This window comes from Struthio camelus, chromosome 5 (assembly GCF_040807025.1).
Source record: "Struthio camelus isolate bStrCam1 chromosome 5, bStrCam1.hap1, whole genome shotgun sequence".
Classification (NCBI taxonomy): Eukaryota; Metazoa; Chordata; class Aves; order Struthioniformes; family Struthionidae; genus Struthio; species Struthio camelus.
In genome coordinates, this window is record NC_090946.1 from 29,862,817 (window position 1) to 29,881,546 (window position 18,730).

General features: G+C 37.5%; 1 protein-coding gene across 13 annotated transcripts in view; it reads right to left on the reverse strand.

The window, feature by feature from the left end:
- ANO3 (anoctamin 3) overlaps window positions 1–18,730 on the reverse strand; it is a 226,975-nt gene that overhangs the window by 134,576 nt on the left and 73,669 nt on the right. For 4 of the 13 annotated variants that reach the window (XM_068945324.1, XM_068945319.1, XM_068945322.1 and 1 more), the window contains exon 1: window positions 13,433–13,550. The exons of 6 other annotated variants lie outside the window; for them this stretch is intronic. In XM_068945324.1, the coding sequence (XP_068801425.1) occupies window positions 13,433–13,478 (46 nt within the window). In that variant the 5' untranslated portion in view covers window positions 13,479–13,550. Of the gene's footprint in view, window positions 1–13,432; window positions 13,551–15,095; window positions 15,351–18,730 lie in introns of those variants that run through there. 3 more of the 13 variants (XM_068945325.1, XM_068945323.1, XM_068945320.1) reach the window with 1 other exon arrangement.

Below are 18,730 nucleotides of genomic sequence, written 5' to 3' on the forward strand. Positions count from 1 at the left end.
AGAACTTTATTGAAATTTGATCAACTCTTCCAACCAGTCTCACTAACACAGCTTTCAAAAAAGCCTGTAAAAAAGCTCTAGTGAAAAGAATGTGACTAGCAGTAGAAACTAGTGAATGATTACCACAACCAGAAAGAAAATTAAAATCATGGTATCCTAATTATTCCACCTCTGCCTATGATTCTGAGCTAATTTTTTTAAAATTCATTTCTTCTGGTAGCCTCAGCGTGAACAGGAAAAGTGTTCACAGTGAGAAGTTTGTAACTAAGAAGAGTCTTATTTCTTCTTACATAAATTTTTTCTATGGTGGATTTAAAAAAGAACCCATTGCTTCAGAGTTTTTATTTTTGTTCCCACTGAAGTATTCCAAACTGTGAAACCTTTTTTTCCCTTAATTAATTTGTGGACAAGCATCACAGTGCTATTTCTCCTATTATCTTTTTTACCTAATAATGTTCATATTCTTGAGCTGAAGTTCTATAAGCTAAAAGACTCTGATGTGCCTTAAGTATATCTTAAGAGCTCTTCTTGTATGGGTGAATTTTGAGAAGTTGTGTGGCATATAGAGTATGCCTGCCTAGAAGATAATAAAAGAGCTGATCAAAAAAAGAATGGCCACATAAAAAAATTCCTTGTTTTAAAGATATGTCCTTTAGACTGCTCAACGTATTATAAAGATTGTCCATTTTAATCAGACACACTCATATTTGCAATACAAAATCTGGTAAGCAGACAGCATAAATTGGTTTCAATATTCATCTTAAAAATATCCAGTTTCCAGAGGTTGCTCTCTCTTTTCCCTGGAATTTTATATGGCATTTTGTCGACAAGTCACGTCCCTAATACTCTTACTGATTATACTTATCATTAGGCAGCCATACCAAAGACGTTTGTTCTTTTTCCTTTTACTAGCAGATTTTCAGAGCAACCCAAGTCAATTCTGGAAGTCAAAGTATTTAAAACAAATACTGGATTGGAGTGGTGATTGTTACCCTCAGAGAGAACATAGTACTGGTAAAAATGCTGTTCTAAGTTAACGGAAGATTTCTTTGGGGGAGCTTTTGTCTTTTTTTTTTTTTTTTCCCCCTTTTTAAATCGAAAAATAAGTTTGATCAATTCCTTAAAGTGCCTTTTTTCGATTCCAGTTGTTAAGAAATTTGGGTTCCTTCTGCCTATCTGTCTGATAGCAAATACCTATGAATGGCCACTAGATCATTCAAATTAATTATTTTTAACTAGGTGATTAACAAGTACAGCTCCTGCCTTCTGTGCTTTTAGGTGAGCTAGCAGTTTGCTCTTACTAATAGAGAAGTGATGCAAGACTTGGAGGAGGACAGGATGGAGGATATTTACTCAAGCAACTAATATATATGTGAGAAACATAATGGAATGAGATAGCTTTAGGAAAGTCCCATGTGATCTGAAGAAAAGCTTTTGTTTCCAAATCTTCCCAGATGGGATCATTAAGTCTAATGAAATGTAAACAATAAAAGATGGTGTATCTCCCTAAAATCTTGCCATACATATATCCCTAGATAATCATAACTACTACAGTATTATGAGTGTTGGATGCTAGACACTAGACATAATTTCAGGGCAACCAATTCCCAAATACCTCAGAAACCAAATGTGCAGCCTATCCCTTTACTCACTCCAGAACAAAGCAGCTTCGAACTGAACACAAAGTTACAAGCTGCGACCAAGGTGTGAAACAAGCTGTCAAAAAACAGGTAGATCCAAACTCTAGTCATCAGGACACATAGCATTGTTTTCTTCTGAAGAAAATCTTTCCATCAACATACAGGTTCTTATGGACCTCAATTTCAAAACGCTGTGTATTCCCCAGACTCCTGCTCTTTAGCCCAAAAAACAATCCGTATGAATACTTAGGATACCATACATAAAATCAGTAAGGTATCACAAGACTGAAAGGGACAGTGCTATTGATTTCTTGTGAAAAGTGCTCAGATAATAGTAAAGAGAAGCAGTACAATTATTTTCAAATAAATCACATTTTTGCTTTTGAAAACAAAGCAATTACCAGTACATTTCAGCTTGACAGAAAGCTGACTCTTTTGCACTGAGATTAAGAGAACCAAACAGTTAATTCCAGTGTTACAAAACAGATGAATAAAACTCTTTAACACAAACTTCAGTAAACAGGAGCATAACATTCACTAATGGCAACTTGCTGATAACAATGAGCTACCGTAGTAACCAGCATTTCTGAATTCATCGTGTATTTTGGCATGTAATGATACCCATAAATATTTAAAAACCACAGCTGATATTTGAGCTGGTTCAGAAACGAAAGCCCTCTGTCCACCTCAGTGGAGTATCTCAAAAACTCTGCTCCCTCCCCTCTCCAAAACTTGAGATATTTTTCCCCTAAGTACTGATTAATTTAAAAATTCATTTTTACAAACGATGGAAAACTATAGAATCTGAATAGGACCTAAAAGTTTTACTTATTTTTGAAGGACTATTTAATTATATTAGCATATTACATTTTACGTTTTTAGTATAAAAATTATTCATAAAAGTAGTATATGCTGATAATGAAAAGTAGACCAATGTAAAAGCTATATTAATGAATAAAAATCCCCAACTAATTTAGGATAACTGTTATAACCCAGGCATTTTAAAAAGGAAACATTAATCTAAAAATATTTATGAATAACTAAAATATTCATGAATTCTCAGGTTAAAAATTAGCTGATGGTTATAAGACATCAGTAACATTTTGCTGAAAATTTATATATTTATATAAAATATTAAAATTTATTTTCTAGCTTAATTCCCATTTGTGAGCTTCCATCATAATCCGACATTACACTTCTTGAATTCCTCTCCGATAACTGGAAATAACACAAGAGCTCTGTGAAGGTCTCCCAGACACAAACATATCAATGTGCTGCTCCCTACGTTGATTGACTAATCACTGGACAGTATCATTACCTGCTGCAAAGTGTTACTGAATACAAGTCAATCTCGTCTTTATTTCTAGCATTCCTACAATATAAAATAAGAAAAAGTTGAAGAAGTTCCATTCCTGTAGTACAAAATACTAAAAAGTTAGGATTGGTCCCTAACAGCATATTACATTTATTTTGGAGTGATATCCTAAATCGTAGTTCCTGTAAGCACTGGCCATGGAGAAAGCTCCTATGTTCCAGGAGACGAAGACCAGGGAACATCTCTTTTACATGAGGTGAAAATTTGAAGTGTCATTCTTATTTCTTTAACCTGTTCTTATTTTTATTGTTTTAATAGTCCATTAATATGTTCAAATTCTCTTTATCTATTATTGAAATTTGATAATGGGTTACAGGATACAGTATTCCTTATTTATATTTAAACCTCATAAGCAAACCTAACCAAATTCTCAGGTTTACCTATTGAAATATCACTGTTATCAAAGCAAGTATGTTGGGCTTCTGTGCAGGCTATATGCATAAGATTTTTATGTATGTTCAAAGATAGTTACCGACTTAATCATCGTGAAATACCTTCAAGTCCAAGTAAGCTGCAACAAGGATAACAGTAATTAGAAGCATTTTCTTATGATAGCCATTTTTTCAGTCAGTTTCTCCATTTTATTTAGACAATAAATTTCTAAAACAGCCACTCCGAAGTAGTGCATTTCTGAAAACTGTAAATTATTAATAGCAACATGGTTAAGCTCCTGTGCATTATTCATTATTTCCTGTGGTACTGAAAATCCTCCTCCTCCTTTTATACTGAATCTTTTATTGCGATGTACCTCACAATACCCAGATCAGTGCATTAGGCATTGCTAGATAGACAACAGTACCCATTTATAATACCGTAATAAAAGCACACTGCGAAGCAAAGCATTTTAACTAAAAATTCCTTGTTTTTGCACATTAAAAAAAGCTTTTAAACTATTATAGTTACTAATACAGTAAAATAACATTATATTTTTATTTTAGTATTTTTTCCACTTATTAGGGGAAATTTAGTATATTTTTCCAGTTAGTCACAGGGAAAGATGTTAGGGGTTGACAAATCTGGTAGCCCATTAGAGCCACTTAACCTATGCGCTGGCTAGTCCAGATATTCACTAGCAATCACACACTGACATGCATAACCTCACTCACTCCAGTGGCTGGCACCACAGACACGTGGGCCCTATGATCAGTGGTCCCACTCCAGTTGCCAATGTTCAGATCCCTGTACATATGCATACATACAGAAAAGAGAGCCCCTCACCCAAAAAAAATAGGTATAAATGAAATTTAATAAGGAGGGAGGCAGACTGTGCTGATTAGGTGCACGGCATAGCCAGACCAGCCCTGTTTGCACGTGACGGGCCCTTTTTATTCCCTTATCCCTCTACTTTTCCACTTTTTCCCTTTGGAGGCACCGTGACCCCTCCCTTTCCTTGCATCTGGTTCCTCCTGTAAACATCCTATAGTGAGTCTTGTGCAATCCCGATACGCTCTTCCCCTCCATCTTTGTGCGTGTGCGGATGAGCTTTTCGGTCACATAACCTAACAAAAACGTGTGTCCTTCCACTCAACTTCAACCTTTGGCCAGCACGCTCATGCAGACAAGAGCTTTAGGCTACCTAACGTTTCTGGTATTGTAAGCATACTGTTACAGAGCTTAGCACAAGATAACTAATAAAGGTTATTCTACTAGGTCATGCCAGCTTTTTATCTTTTTTGGTTTGCAGTTACTTCAGTGATATATACATGCTATTTACAAGCAATACAGTTAACTTGCAATGAAATTTGGAGCTCTAAGTGAGAATTCCAGGTTAACTCTAGGGGTAGATATACCTATACTATAATGAATGAATTTATACAAGAGTTAATCAGGAACATCTATTCAGGTAGGTTTAAAGAGTTTCAGAAAAAAATGACTTCCTTGGTAAAGACAAACTCTTCGTTTAAAATTTTTTCTTAGATATTTAGAGTCAGTTTTTAAAAGATCTAAGCACTGGAGTTCATTTGATTCCAGTACCCTGTAAACACCACTAGGTATATAATGCCTCAAGATTAGTGTGGGTTAGGCAGCCAAGTAGTTTTATAAGCTGTGATGGAATGCTTGTCTGCATCTTTGGAAAAACCTTAAAAAATCTGAATCTGAATGACCCAAAACCCTTTAGGTGTTACAACATTCAATTGAATTTCACCTAAATAGCTTTGAAACGACGGACAGAAAGAACAGTTTTCTGCAGTTTCTCTGCAGGAAGAGGGCTGTTTTTCTGCAGGTTCTCTGCGTGCTTTTGATCAGCCTTCAGAGATGCACAAATGTCTATAGATTTATATATATAATATATATAATTGACTTTTAATTTATATTAAATATTCAGTAGATAGATAGATCTCATATCTGTCTTTAAATACATCAGCAAAATGGAGGGTTTCTGCAGAAGACAAAAATTTAGGCCCTCAAGCCTCTCCACTTACACTATTTAGACTCCAGCAATACATTTTACCACACACTTCAATTTTAAAGACAGTGCTAACAAAACACCCACGTTTTATGTGATATTAAACAGTAGTACATAAGTCTTGTCTTTTTCTTTCAGCTGAAAGATCCAGTTCTATACCCCGTGCAACATATTCAGACATATACAATTTGCATTCAGGTAGTACCTGTTTATCTCTCAAACTGGTTGGCTCTAGGTACATTCATATTCACTATTTTTCACATACTCTCTGTATCAGCTTTTTAGAGATCTGAAAACAGTTACCTGTCCCTTTTGTTTTAGAAACTGACTTTTCTGAAATCAGTACTCACTGCTGAAGCTGCTATTGCTGACATGGCTTTATGTGAAGAGGGTTGTGCCGAGATATTTGCAAATCCCCTGGTGTACAGTCCTACTTAAATATATACATTAAATAGTACTGCTTACACAGACTTTTCAATATGCTTGGTCTACTTTCATTACCTGGCATTGTTTTATCTGTCTGTCTTTTCTGCATCTCTTACTCACCTATCTATATTAGTTTTTAATTAACTATTTTGTGCTTTAAAAACTCTCCATATAATCTTTCAACGCATTCATAAATTTCAGAAATTCTTAGGATCTCCTAGCATTCTCCCTCTTTAATTCCCTTTGCCTTTTTTTTTTTTTTTTGCTATCTTCTGATACTATTACATTACTTTTAGAACAATCATAAAGAAAAGGAAGCTAATGGACTGCCTCACAATAGCCTGAAGATACAAAAGTAACAGGACTTACTTTTTTTCTAAAAATTTGATTAAGAGTTTGGGAAATTTACTTCATTAGAAATACTGAAGTTCCTTATTTAATGAATTGAAAGGAAAACACCATACAAATATTCTATACATCAGCAAGAGACACTTCTCACTTAGCAAGAGACACTATTGAGGAAGTTACTAAACAAACAAACGATAAGGAGTAAAGAGAGAGTAAAGAGATCAAGAGTAATTCTGCAATATCATGACAAGAATAAGACATTTCAAACGTTTTCTAACTCAGAAAGCTTGCACCATTACAGCCGCTATCTGGAGCATATGTGACTAGTTACAGCTCTTCAGTAACTGTGATGTACTTAGGAAATTTTAAACGCAGATTTGAGAGATCTGTGGTTTCTCAAGAATATACGAATATTCTTGAGCTACTGGTGCTATCCAGAAATGCAGCAAGAATTACAGCCAAGCAAGAAAACCTATGTGCCTTATCGTTCCACATTGTTATTAAAGAGATAAATAACTCCCCCCCGCAAACAGCAGCATTCTGTTATTCAAAAGTAATTTCTGCAGATGTTCTTCAAACTATTCACCCTTTCCTGGACTGCACAGATTGAGTCTAATTCAGAATGTTTTCATGATTTTTTTTCCCAATAGTTCCTACCTTTAAGTAGGTCCAATAGCTGTATAATAATTGTTACTATTTTCCTGATGCTTATATACTGAAGATGACCCAAAAGGACAGCTAAGAGGTCAGCTGCTTTGAAATCACATTTAAAACAGTTAAAGAAGTTGCAAATTAAACTGTGACCTCATCTGTTAGACAAACGAACGATTCCTCACCTAGGTGAGGAATGGCTTCACACTAGCTTCAAGCCTTTGTAAGCCTGCTGATAACCCAAACTGAGGAAGACATTGAGAGAAAACTGTGACGATTGGCATTCAGAGACTCCGAGATGTTAAGACACGTTGCTATATGCTTTAGCTTCGTTTCAAGTTAAATCCATCTTAAATAAGTAATCTCCATAACATATCTTTCAGAACACATAAAACTGAACTAATTCTAAAACAAGTTTGATAAAGGGAATTTCACATTTTTATCAGGATAAAAATGATAAAAAAGCATTTATCATGCTTTCTGAAAGCTTCATCCAGTGTCCACTCAAGACAACACAGACAGCCTCATCAGCTTAGATGGGACCAAGTAGAAAAGCAGAGCTCTTCATGTTGCTCAGTAAACATAAGGATTTAACATACTTAGCTTCTACTATCATAGTATCTTTGATATACAAGTGGCTATTTTTTTTTCCACTTTTCAGTGAAAGAACATTACTTTTTCAGTTGTTGCCCAGCTGGCTGCATTGCTTGGAAGGCAGGGTCTTGGTACTGTTATTTAAGAGGACTTTTTAACTTCTCTTGATTGTTGAAGTTGTAAAATACACTTAACCATAAAATATACTGGCTGCTGCTAATTTTGTTGCAAAAATTTGTATCAAACCAGGCCTTCTGAAACTGTGACAAATATTTAACAGAGCTTACACTGTCAGATTCTTTCATTTATCTTCCACATTTAATAATTTCAGAAATGACAAAAAAAACCACAGAATAAACCAATCAAAATATGAAGGCAGAACTGGAACTTATAGTTTTATGGTGGTACTGAATGAAATATAAACCTGATGGTAAAATGAGAGTTCTGAAGAAAATTAGTGTTTGGAGGGAGAGAAAAGGCACATTCTAACAGTTATCTCAAGCTATTCCTAAAATTGAAACGTAGCACGCTAATGCCCAGTTATCTTATCAGCACATCGCTGTCTGCAGCCAGATAGCAGAGTTGTGTGACAAACTGGAAATTTCAAAATTTTTTAGGTTTCTAATTTTAAATATTTGGTCACTGAAGAAAAACACAAACACAATATTTAACTTACATACTACAACACTCACAAACGTGCATATGTAAGGTGGTTAAATAGATCCATTCATAATTATTTAATGATTATTTTCAATTAAGTATTACACATATTTCATTGAAGTTACAACCTACACCAGTACAATCTGGAATAAAAAGACAAATTATGGGTTGTTCCAAGACGTCAGACTGAATATGATAGAGGGCATCTTAAGCTGTGTAGCAGTACCAAGCAACAAAAATAGGAGCAAATATACTCAAGCGTAAAAACTTGGGCCTTGCTTTTCAATACACTAAAAGAGCATTATAAATGGCACTGTTTGAATATGATATTTTAAGGGTGTATATGAATAACTATGTTACCCTCAGCTTTCAGAGTCAAGTGAAGGATAGCTTTGAGATTTTCTGTAAATGTTAGTTTGCTCCTTGGAATGCAAATGAAAGAACTAAACCACTGAAATTCTTTTACTCATCCTGAAATGAAAGTTTGTTCTTTCTGCTCTTGAGGAAAATGAGTAAAATTCACAATTTCTCATAAATTTGTATATGATGGAACTGTGGATTCCAGGAATTTCAGCAGTCTCCTTTCAGCCACTCTCTCTTTCACCTAAGCTTATTTGGTCCACTGATGCCACTGAAGTATCAAACAGCCTTAGAGATTTCTCTGTGAAAAAAATCTAAAAGGCTTAATTAGAGCTCCAAGTTTCTGAACACTGCTAACTCTGGAGCAATATAAAAACAAAATGTGATCTTTATAAACTCTCATTTAAATTCACAACTAAAACACAAATTCACAAGTTATTTTATAAAGAAAATAGGTCACTAAGATCTCATAATTACAATTAAAAAAAAAAGACAACAGAACTCTGTAATGGTGATTTTCCTCTAAGCAGCTGAAAGGAGTTTACAAAGATCAGTTAATGAAGTAACAAGTGCTCCCATGTAGGGAGGATGACTATATCTTTTCCAGAGATTCTCAACCCAACCCTTAATCCACCTAAACCAAACTACAACTTCAGATGGCTAATATAATAAATTAAACAAAATATTTGGCAGTGACCAGAAGTTCAGATCTAGGATTACATCTTTTATGGAGGCATCTGACTCGCTCAGAAGTCAGGCAAACTCAATGTAAATCCCTTGAGGAGCTAAATCAGCACTCTCAGAAAGGGCACAACACGTATTAAAGAAGATCCTAACAGCAACAACCACTGCTTCTTTTGAAAAGTTAGGATGACCTAACAACAGCCCTAGCTTATTTCTGTCCAATAGCCAATGGTGATAACAGTAACACAAGTCGGGGGCTCGGTACTCAGCTCCACAGGGTGCCTACAAATGTTCTACGCATTCAGGTAATTTACTGTTCAGAAAAGAATTCAGAATTAATGGGTCCAAAGACAGAGAGCAATAAGTAGGGGACTGCGCTTCCATCCCTGCATTAAACAGTCGTTATTTAAGACACGGAAATAGCTGTTGAAAGCAGTGATTGAAACCCAGGAGTCCGATTACTGCCTCACATGCACTTCCTTCTCAATCCCAGGCTCTCTCTGCTACCAAGTTCCTTCTGTGCAGTTCCACAACTTCAACAGGAAGAGTGAAACATAGCCTGAATTAGGCACTGGATTTTAATCTGCAGTTCAAGTTCCTAAAACTCATGCACTATGCTAAGGCAACTCAGTTTTCTTCCTCCATACACCAGCCTTGAGCTCTTTCCTTAAAAAGATTTGATAGAGATATTAAAAAGAGCAATGAGAGTCAATAAAATGAGCCAGCAGAGTATGCAGGAAACTGTAGTCTGTATATATCAGGATTAAAGTTATAGATACTTAAAATTTTAAAGATTGTTATTGCTTGACCTGTACCCAAAAACGTAGGGTTTTCCTTCAGTCAGACTAGAAACATTCAAAAAAATCACTCACAGTGAATGGTTATCAAGTAGCTGATAAAGAGGAGCCTCTTCCCAACCTTACGTTATCTTTCCTTTTGAAGTATATCTTTTTTAACAGAGCTTCCTAATAAACCAAGCAATTACTTTGCACCAGTCCCAGACTTGTTCCAGAAAACAGGAAGTCTACTGTAAGGTCATTACATACTTTTATGTCCTGCATTTAAATGGATAGCATTCAGTTGCGATTGACATGAAACATCAAACCCTAATGAGCTGTCTTTCCCTGGAATTACTAAACTCCAAGTAGTCTATAGAGAAAATCTTTGCCTTCATCAGTGTTATCTCGGTCTTATTCATCCTTCCTGAATAACTATTCATTTAGTACCTAGCAGTTTTAGGCAGACCTTATTAGTGTCCGAGGGCAGAGATTTTCTTCTTCTAGAAGATGTTTGGAAAAAAGCTAGAAAATAAGAAAGATTTCTTCTTTTTTCTTGTGACATAATTCCTAGAAGGTCATAGGCTGAGTCACCTCTGTTACTCTTACAGAAGTAAAAAGTATAACGGTATAACACAGTATAGGAAATAGTAAAATGCATGTCTTTGAGAACACTACCGAGGAAAGTAATTTCAGAAAAAGCTTTCACAGTTTCTGCCACAACACAGGTTAAAAATAGTAACAAAAGAACTATACAGATGGCTCAACAGATCTAATGCACTACTGTGCACAGACACGCACATGGACATTAGTCCACCTTTAAGACAGACATTGTTCTTTTTGATAGAGATACCTTCAGATACATGAAGTACAACAAGAAGCATAGAGGATGAAGAAGAAAGATTCTTTTCCAAACCTCTTAGTGTCTCGTAACACTATGCTGTTATAATGCAGCTTTCGAAAACTGAAGGTTTCATTCTGCGTATGTAATCGGAACAAAGAGCAAGACAAAACCACGGTGGCACATTATAATATCAGCCTCCTACTGTGAACACCTCCTCACTGTCAAGAAGCAAAAAAGAAAGAAAGAAAGAACGAACCAATCTCTAACCAGAACCAAACCCTCAGGATATAAATACTTTTTTCTCTTTTTTAATCCCTGTTGAAAAATCCTAGATATCCTAGACAGCAGAGAACTTAGTCTTATTCTTTCAAGGCAGCTTTGGTACAGAAATCACTACTTATGCTGAGAGTAGGTAAGGAAAAAAAATGCTCTTTAACCCATTCTATCTCGAATCTTTAACAGTTACCTCTCCTTAGCAAGTTAGTTTGAATATGACATCGCCTGGCAGTAGGTACACAGGCTCAGTTTTTCAAAAGGTTAAAACTAATTTCTATTTATTGTCATGAAATATTATTTGCGTTGATTTACTGTTTTCCTCTATGACTGAGAACACACATAAGAAGAGCGTCCTTTAAATCCCTCCAAAGAAATGAAGCTCAATCAACGCAAGTGAAGCATAGAAGGCACAGCTGTGATGGGCAGTTGGCCATTTCACGAGGATTACCACTGATTCTGTAAAAAAAGGAATTTAGGGCACTGTTCTGTAAGCAGCTAGAAAACATAAACAGTACGTTTACTCAAAAAAATCAACAATAGTAAGTTAGAAATGATAGTATGACCTTTAGCTCAAGACTTCATGCGGTCCTCCCCCAGCCCTAAAAGCAATAGGTTGCAAAAAACTCTGACCAAACTCATTCAGGAAGATTTAGCATATACTGTGAAATTTTTGGGGAAGTGATACACATATTAGTTAATGCTGTACATGCTCTGTACAGCATTACAGCTGTACATGAGAGCATTTTCTCTCTTTCAAAGCTTTATGATTGCCAAAGCACCTTCATCAGGACTTCTTCAAGTATAAGGAAGAAGGATTGAGAACCAGCTTCTCAGTATGTAACTGATTAAAAACACTCATGGATCTAGGATATTATGAAGTTCTAGTAGTGTTACAAACATATATAATTTTTTAAATCACACAGTGCAGCTTGGTTTCAAGCAATTAAATGTCATCCCCGAACTTAAAAATATAGTTATGGGCAAAAAGAAAAAAAGATTATTACAGAATACGTCCTGGAGGGCCTTACAAGGGACTCTAGGGCTAGCTAATCGTTGTTAAGGTTTAAAAAAAAAAAAGTTTTCTTATGAAAAACAAAGGATATATACACTGTGACTCCAGGTCACTTGATGCTTTTATAAACACATTTCTTACATTTGAAGAAAAAAAAAGTTATTGTACTATTTCATTAACTTTGAACATGACTAAACTAGACATTTTACAATTTGTACCACCACCATTACTGCACGTAAGATAGCCATCAAATTCAATATCTCCACAGCAAGGAATTAAACCCATTGTGGAATTACCAGAATGGAGTAAGTGCTTTGAATTATTTAGTTTTCACTAACCATTCAAACAGCAGAACCTGAATGAAGTAAAATCGAATAAGTGAATCCATAATTTATGCATGAAGCACACCATATTAAATCATAATTCATGACATACTGAATTCTAAGGAAAAAAAAAGTTAACTATTAAAGGAAACTGTGCAAAAGGATAACGGTAACAAAAGAAAACAGGATTTCATCTTATCTGTTAAGGTAGAATTAAACAAACAAAAAAAATTTCATGATCAGAAAAAAAAATCAAAGTGTCTTGAGAAAATTATGGGTTTTTTTCCCCATCGCAAACACAGTAAAGATTTTACAGTGATTATAACCACAGCTGAAAATTTACTTTCGTATTTGTTGGCCAACAAAGCTCCTGTTTCCTTATTTGCCAAAGGAACACTACCTACTGCTACCGAAAGAAATATTTTCACTTTTAACACTAGAGCCCTCAAATAAACACGGCTATTCTTTTCCCTCCAAGATGTAGATTCAGGTAACAGCATACTGCGGAGACTATCAGAACAAGCCGAAACCAAAAAATGGCAGAAGCAAACTCCAGAGAGTTAAAACACCTGTCGACCTCACGCATACGGCAGTCAGACAAGTAACCCGCACGACAACCTCCCCCCCCCCCCAACCCCACCCCAGAAATGGGGAAACATCGTTTCCCTTGGAGAGAAACTTTCTCCCCAGCGGAGAGGCCGGTCTGCGGAAACGCGCTGGTCAGCTCCAGCGCGGGGCTGCGAGCGCCCGGCTGCCGCGCAGCACCTCCGCGACACCCGCTAACGGTCACGCTTTCAAACCGCCGCCGCCGGCGCCCGCCCGCAGCCCTGCCCTGAACGGACGCGCTGAGGGGCAGCGGCCCACAACCAGTGCAACCACTAAGAAAAAAATGAAACAAAAAAGCAGTCCCACATCTTAAAGGACCCGAATCCCTCCGCAATACAATCCCCATTTCGGCGCACCGTGAAACGCGCGAGCGCCCACACCGCCGCAGCGCTTCCCGCCGCCGCCCCGCAGCCCGCACGGCTCCGGGGACAGCCGGCGGCCCGCACTGACCTTTCTGCTGCCGGAAGGACTGGATGGAGCCCGAGTGGTGAACCATGGTGCCGTGCCGCGCCGCAGCCCGCCACCTCCCACCCGCCGGCACCGGCGGCTGCACCGGCGGCGGCGGCGGCGGCGGGGGGCGGGAGCCGAGCGGCGCCGACAGGCCCCGCCCCACCGGCCCCGCCCGGCCGCGCCGCCCGCCCTCGCCGTTGCCCCGGCAACCGCCGGCAGCGGCCTGGCCCGGCCCGCCGGAGCAGCCGGCCGGGGCAGAGAGGCTTCGCCTCCTCCCTACCCCTCCCAAAACGTGGGTTTTTTTATTTTGGATTTTTTTTTTTATTTTTAATTCTTTTTTTTTTTCCCGGATGGAGACAAACTCGGTCACTTTCTCAGAGCGCAAACCGGTCGGCAAGTTTAGGAAGCCCGGAGCTGTGTGGACGGAAACGCCTTCCACAGGCGCAGCCTCCTCAGTCCCCCCGAAACCGGGAGCAAGCCGGCTGCCCCCTCTGGCTATTATTTTTCTGTAAACCTTTTCTCTTTTAAAGAAATTGGGTTGTAATGGTGGGTTTAAGGAACGATAAGTACAAATTGCACCTCCTTTACAAATTAATACCGTGCGTTTACATGTGTACATTGTGAGTTAAGCTTGTACTTCAGCCACCTTTTCCTCCTCTTCCCACTATAAACTTGTTTGTGTCACTGGTATTGTTTTCATATATGAGTAAAGACTGATAGTTTTAATCTTACTGGTAGTTTATACAAAAAAGACACTAAAGGGCACATTCAAGACCTGAATGGCCCATTTTATTTTCTTTATGTTCTAATTTGACTTTTCTCCACAGTGCACACCAAGAGGCATTCAAGGCAATAAAATATTTAAAACTATACACTTTAATTTCCTCCCCTGTCTTCCTCCACTCCTGTTATTCTCTCTGGATTCTGCCATGGTGAGTGAAATTCAATATACTCGCATTCAACTTGTGTTGAATGTTTTGTTTTTAATTTTTCTGCCACAGTAACCTGTTTTCTCATCCTCCCAAGATCACAGTCAATCCGATGCTCAGTCAAATATTCCACCCTGTATCTAGCAGTTTCTAGCAAATCTCTTCTCCGTTTAGGGATACACAAATTATTTACTAAAATGAAGTTAATTAACCCACCTATTGTAATCTACACAGTTAATGGCAAATTTGTTTCATTCCTCCAAAGTTCATGGCTCTGGCTGTGTGTTAGAAGATGTAACAGAAATTTCCTCTTCTGATACTAAAGCAAATCTTAAACTTTGCCATAGTTGACTGGAGTTTGCAGTACACCAACTACATGATTGCTACCCCTTACTGCAAACTGGTCTGTACTATAAAGTTATATGACTTTGGTCTACTATAAAGTTGTATTACGTTGTCTATATCAGTTCAGTTAAACTATCATGATGGATGCACATACTTTTTTAGTATAAGGATGTTTTCCCACTATGAGAATGTACTAAAAACCTATATATAAAGCAATACATCCACACTAGGGCTCTTAAAGGTAAAAAGATAAAATAAAAATTGCATTCTTACCAGGGAGCTATTCTCCAACACTTCTTCCTAGAGTATACCAGACATTACTGTTATATAACACGCAGCTGACAGATCCAACTGTTAACATAATTCAAGAAAAAAAAAATCTTTCTTACCTCCTCAGGATAGCTGACCAAATTTTGTTTCTGTTTGGAACATTTGCAAAAGGTTTGTTGTCAGTTAATTTTAGAAAAGGTGCAGAAGCTATGGTGCTGTGAAGACATTATCCTACTCATTTGTCAGTCTCTGGTGGCTTTCTGCATACTGAACATAACAGATGAGGCATTCCTCTGCACTCCTGCAATCTCAGGCAAACTGCCTCCAGAGCTGCTGGGAACAGCTCTTTCCTGCTAAGAGACAGCCCTGTATCTGTTGTTGCACAGCAGAATAAAGCAAGTGGAGACCAGTCAGGCTGGCTGTCGTTGAACAGGCCAAAGGAAGAGGGAGGGAGAATCAAATCCTTCTTGTTAATTAAGAGTCTTTGCTTTCAAGCTTTAATGAAGACTTTAGAATGGGTAAGTAGGGATTAAAACTGAAATCTATATCCAACTAAGAGTCTCTAAGGAAAAGAACACAAGTATAAAATGCAGTATAATAGTATGAATTTAGTAGATGATAATTATATGTAGTCTGCAAACAGCAAATATAGTTCTTCATTGAACTGCTGTGCCCCTTTGTAAGGTTCTAAGCCCTGCCGAACACCCAGTCCTATTTCTCCAAGACACCTTGGCTGAAATGTCTGATTTGCAGGCAAGGGAGCAAGGTCAGACCCCAGAGGAGCACCATATGTTCTGCTCCCTGCCTTACCAGAGGGTGACAAGAAGAGGACAGTTACCTGCTCACATATGCACAAGGATGAGGAAAAGTGGTGCAGATAAGTAAAATTACAGCCTAATAGAGGCTGTCTCAGGCACCCTCAGGAGAGAGGCTGTCAGCTGCCCGGTACTCCGAGGGCCATCTATCTGATTTTTGCTCCACATTCCCATATGGGGAGTTATGGAACTCCTGAGCTCAAACAGATTTATCTGACCCCATTCCTACACAGAACAATGGAGAGAGAAAGTCAGGCTAAGGTAGTGCTCAGCAACCCTGCAGAAGAATTAAACCTCAGGACAGGAAAGAGTTATTTTCTATTTGTTTCTTAATAATAAGCTCTGTTTTAGCACACATGCCTGAGACTGCAAATATGACAGCTGCAGGTAAGGTCTGCAACGAGAAGAAAATCTCTACAAAGATGGTTTAAATTAAGTCCTTGACACTATGAACTGAATAAGCTTGATAATGTCTAAATATGATAATATGAGAAACTGGGACAGTAAATCCTTGGTAAAGAGAGATCCATCTGATTTTATTGTATTTTTAGTGTGCAGAAAACAGAGAACAACTACGAAGTGGTAGCTAAGGAATATAGGAATTGGATACATTCTTACATTTAACATACCTAAGCTAAGTTAGCTCTTAAGCTTGTAATAAATTTAAATAAAAACCTACCCTCATGCTCAGTATCTAATGAATGCTGCAGTTATAGCGACCTAAGTCACACATTATCCCTCAGTGTAGCATTTTATAAACCATTTCTAAAACAGATCAAAACTCTGGACTTAGCAGACAGATCAGCATCAAACAGAATTGCACTTAAACCTTGTATCTTTATAAACCACTGGAACCAAAATCATGACTCAAAACCTCAAGGCTAAAGTATCACACATCGTCCTGAATTTTCCCATATGTTTGAATTATTCAGTTTTCACATTAAGATTAACTGTGTTAAACAGACAGATTTGCAGATTCAAGACACGTTTTTTTCACGCAGCAGAGTCTTTGTCAGGGCAGGTTAGAAAATAAGAGTTGCTTCTATGGTCTCACTTGATCATAATATGTTTAGTTCTAGGCATATCTGTGTTTCCTGGGTTCTTAGAAATTTTACCTGAAAAGAACAGCAGGACTGAGTCCCCACATTTACTTTCTAATGATCAGGATGTTATTTAGCTGGGAAAACAGGCTGGGAGAGAGAGATGTTTTAAATTAAACTTTGTACTTCCCTAATGCTTTTCATGAAGTTGCCTGAAATTAAAACTCTCAATTACCCTGTGATAACTGACATATACCATTTATTTCCTAAGAATTTCCTAAGAATTATAGCCATCTAAAAAATTAATTAGAGCCAGCTGTTAACTATTGTCCAGAACGTAAACCAACCTTACTCCAACAGAACCTCATGAAATTCAATAAGTGCAAAATTCTTTATTGGGAATAACTCCATACATCAATCCAGGCTGAGCAGCAGGCCTGCTGAGAAAGACCTGAAGGTTATGGTAAACACCGCCTTGAATACCAGCCAACTGTACGCTCTCATCAGAAATAAAGCAAACCTTAGAAGAAATGTAGCCAGCAGATAAAAGTGTAATTGCCCCCCTCTACTTGGCACTACTGTGGCTGCACCTGCAATACTGTGTCTGGCTTTGCTCCCGTACCCCCTCAATCCAAGAAGAGTGTTAAAAAACTGGGGAAGGTCCAGAAATGGGCTACCAAGATGGTCAGCGACCTACAATACCCAAAAAGTTGAAGGAACTGGGCTTATTTAATCAGAAAAATAAGCCAAAGAGCTCTAGCAGCCTACAACTACTTGAAAATCAGTTACAAAGATGACAGTACCAAACTCCTTTTAGTGCTAGACGACATGATTAATGGCATCAACCACACACTGTGGTGTGTGATGTTCAGATTGGACATTAAACCAAAATTTTTATGGCGTCAATAACGCATCATCAGAACAGATTACCCCCAGATGTATGAAATACCTATACTTGAAAGTTCTCAGTATTTGGCTTGACCAAAGTATGTCAAGCTATGATTAGATGACCTCCAAATGTTAAAATAAAAGGTAATAATTAAAAAAAAAATCCATGGGAGTTGAAACCAGAATAATTCAAATCAGAAGAAAGATGCACAATTTTGAATTATTGTCAAAACAAACCACCAAATTGTGTAATACTTTTTGTTATCATTTCTGCAATGAAAGACTTTCATGCATGCTTATGCAGCTTGTCAGTTATTAACCTTAAAATAGGAAGACGATTTTCTCTTTTAAGGAGAGTTGCTCTGTAGTAGTTCTATACTTTTTTTAAAGCTTAGCATTGCAAAATTCATCCTGGTCAATATTTGCCAATTTTCTTTAGCATAAAGCTAATGTTATTTGCACATTTCTGATCTTACTGAAAACAATAGGAATTTTGCCATAGAAACTAACCTGATGAGGATGTCCTTCATTAGCTCTGGCAAAGCTATCAGTCACTGTGGAGAAGATTCAGAAACCAGATTATGGAGCAAGCTAAAGTGTTTAGTAGATGAACTAAAAAGTAGAGTATTTCTATAAAGATTTTACTTTGTGTTGCTAAGACACTAACCCTTAAAATCTCACTGAATTACATACATACATATTTCATGTCTACAGTATTTTAAGAGACCTCTTCTATCTGGCTAGATAAAACTCTCTTATACCCACAAAGCCTATCTGTATTTTCTGTCTGATGTAAAGGGTTTGGGCCTCGATTCTGGAGTTCATTCTAATTGCATGCTTATTTTTAGGCTTGTGCTCTACAGAGTCATGATTACATACTAAGCATATCCCTGAATAGAGTTATGTTTCCAATTCTGGCCATATTATTTAGCTAAAATGAGAAATGGGAAGAAATTTACAGTTAATATGTCTAGCACAATTTAGGCTTGAGTTTGTTCTAAAATATTTGGG